Consider the following 2088-nt stretch of genomic DNA (forward strand, 5'->3'; position numbering starts at 1 on the left):
CGGGTTCTCCATTGTTGGGTCCCGGGTTGAAGGGCGTCGGTAACCTCGCAGCTCCGGGGGAGCTTGAATGCGAACGCCACTGGTGGTCTCACCGCCAACGAACCGATCTCCTGACATTCGAATCCGTCCACCCATTCCCTGACCGCGATAAGCAGCGAGTCGACTGGCAGCTTCTGCACGGCGATCCAAGTCTTCAGGTCGGTACAGAGCAGTATCGGGGCCACCTCTCATTCGCCCACGCATTGGGACTGCAATTCCTCCCTCACGTGCCTGTCGTGCCTGTCGTGTACGTTTGCCATCGAATTGTTCAGCACTGGGAGAGTCCGAGGTTGTTCGTTTCCTGGATGCACTTCCGGTACTGCTATGGTTACTACCGGTATCATTGAACCCTGCAGAAGTAGCGTCACGAGGTAGTAGTGACAAGATAGCGGAGTGAACGTTTGCAGGGAAGCACGCAGTCAGAAGCTCGTTGTCCGTAGCAATATGTCCCACAACATCCAGAGGAGTAGGGAATATCTCTCCACTAGGAGAGACGAAGCGCGTCTCGCCCCGTCCAGCATTTGTCTGTACGCGCCAGCCTTGACGTACGAGAGCGGGTAATGCGTGGTTCTCAAACAAACTGATGACGAACTGCGCCTCACGTTCACTCACTTGAATAAGTGTGCGACGTGGAGCAGAAGGAGGAGCCATCATAAAGTCTCCAGTGTCTGGACTAGCAGGGGACGATCCGTCCTCACCTTTCATAAGCAACAACGAGATGGACGGCGGTGATTGTGCTGGATCTGCACGTTCAATCTCGTCCTGGATCAAGATCTGCAGTGTGCCATCCACTGTCAGATCCTCTGCGTCGCCATCGGCGTATACCACTGTATACAATGACTCTTTCTTGTCAAATCTGACCACCTGGCCTAGAAATCTTCCGTGTCCCGCGAAAGTCTTAGCGACCCGTAGACCTATTAGGTCTTCTGCAAAGATCTCGCGGCCGTGGAACATGATACGAACGCCCCGTTGATCACTGGGCGAAGGTGGGGCTGACGGTTCTTCGTCCTCGACATCTTCTACCTCGTCCTCGTCCATGTCTTCGTCCGGGATCAATGGATTCCCTTCCTCTCTAACACGACGGAACGAGTGCAACTGGTTCTGGCTGGAGCCTCCGGCATTGGTTACACTCTGTGGAGGCGGTTTGCTCTGTCCCGAGGCCTCTCCACTTCTCATTAAAGACGTAGGAGGGGAGTTACTACTGCTGCGTTGCCGGTCTCGAAGCTGTAGCAGTACAGCGCTACCTGAGGACAACGAGGGAAGCTGGTTACTACTGGGCTTTGGGTTCTCGATTTCCATTGTCGTGTGGGTGGAGGAGGAAGACGATGCGCTGCCCTGCGAGCCAGCGCTGGATGGACGAGCGGGCTTGGAGCGGATATCTTCGTCCTGGGTGCCGGCGCTACTGGGAGATCCACTATTATCCATGTTTTGGTTCTGCGAGTTGTTGAGCCAGCCACTGTCGCTTTTGTGGCGCTGACTGGCACTGGTGTGGCATGGACTGGAGGACGTCGAACCGGGAGCAGAGGCGACTCCAGCGCTAACGGGACGTGCCGGCATAGCCCTTCAGCAAGGAGCAGGACTTTTGGATTATGCTGGAAAGCTTCCGTTTTTTTAGGTTAGGGAGATTAGAGCGCTTAAAAGCTGCAGAACCAAAACGCAGGGGCGTTATTTGAGGCGTCGTTTTTCAATCGAACGTTTTTGGATGTGGGTGAATTGACAGAATTTATTGGTCGTAATACAAACTCCAACTTTTGAAATTCAGTAAGCAAAAAGACTACTACTTGTTTTAACTTGCTAAAATATAATGTCTACCTAAAATTAAAAACTTGCTAAGTAAAACCAATTTATACATGCACTTATTATTTATTTTAAGGCTACTAAATAGTAAAGCCTACTAAAAAAGTAAAGCCTACTAACGACCAATAAATTCTGTCAATTCACCCACATCCAACACCCACAACTGGACACAACTGGATGGATACAGTTTTTCAAAACCCACATCTTTTGATGGTTTTTTCTTCCCGATCATTAAAAACGCTGTGGTTTTTT

The 2088-nt window shown here is 51.1% G+C and overlaps 2 protein-coding genes across 2 annotated transcripts; one reads left to right on the plus strand and one right to left on the minus strand.

Annotated features, from left to right (window-relative positions):
- Positions 1–190: 190 nt before the first annotated feature.
- On the minus strand, positions 191–696 carry PPTG_14560 (hypothetical protein). Its single transcript, XM_008911926.1, has one exon. It carries the CDS (start codon positions 381–383, stop codon positions 228–230), a length of 156 nt encoding a protein of 51 aa, XP_008910174.1. The 5' UTR covers positions 384–696; the 3' UTR covers positions 191–227.
- Positions 697–925: 229 nt separating this feature from the next.
- On the plus strand, positions 926–1750 carry PPTG_23590 (hypothetical protein). The gene has a single exon (XM_008911927.1). It carries the CDS (start codon positions 1076–1078, stop codon positions 1514–1516), a length of 441 nt encoding a protein of 146 aa, XP_008910175.1. The 5' UTR covers positions 926–1075; the 3' UTR covers positions 1517–1750.
- Positions 1751–2088: the final 338 nt, after the last annotated feature.

The sequence above is a fragment of the Phytophthora parasitica genome (genome assembly GCF_000247585.1).
Source record: "Phytophthora parasitica INRA-310 unplaced genomic scaffold supercont2.43, whole genome shotgun sequence".
Taxonomy (NCBI): Eukaryota; Oomycota; class Peronosporomycetes; order Peronosporales; family Peronosporaceae; genus Phytophthora; species Phytophthora nicotianae.

What these genes read in the sequence shown, in the direction of transcription:
- PPTG_23590 (XM_008911927.1), top strand. Translation starts at nt 1,076, where the DNA reads ATGTCTTCGTCCGGGATCAATGGATTCCCTTCCTCTCTAACACGACGG.
- PPTG_14560 (XM_008911926.1), bottom strand. Translation starts at nt 383, where the DNA reads ATGATACCGGTAGTAACCATAGCAGTACCGGAAGTGCATCCAGGAAAC.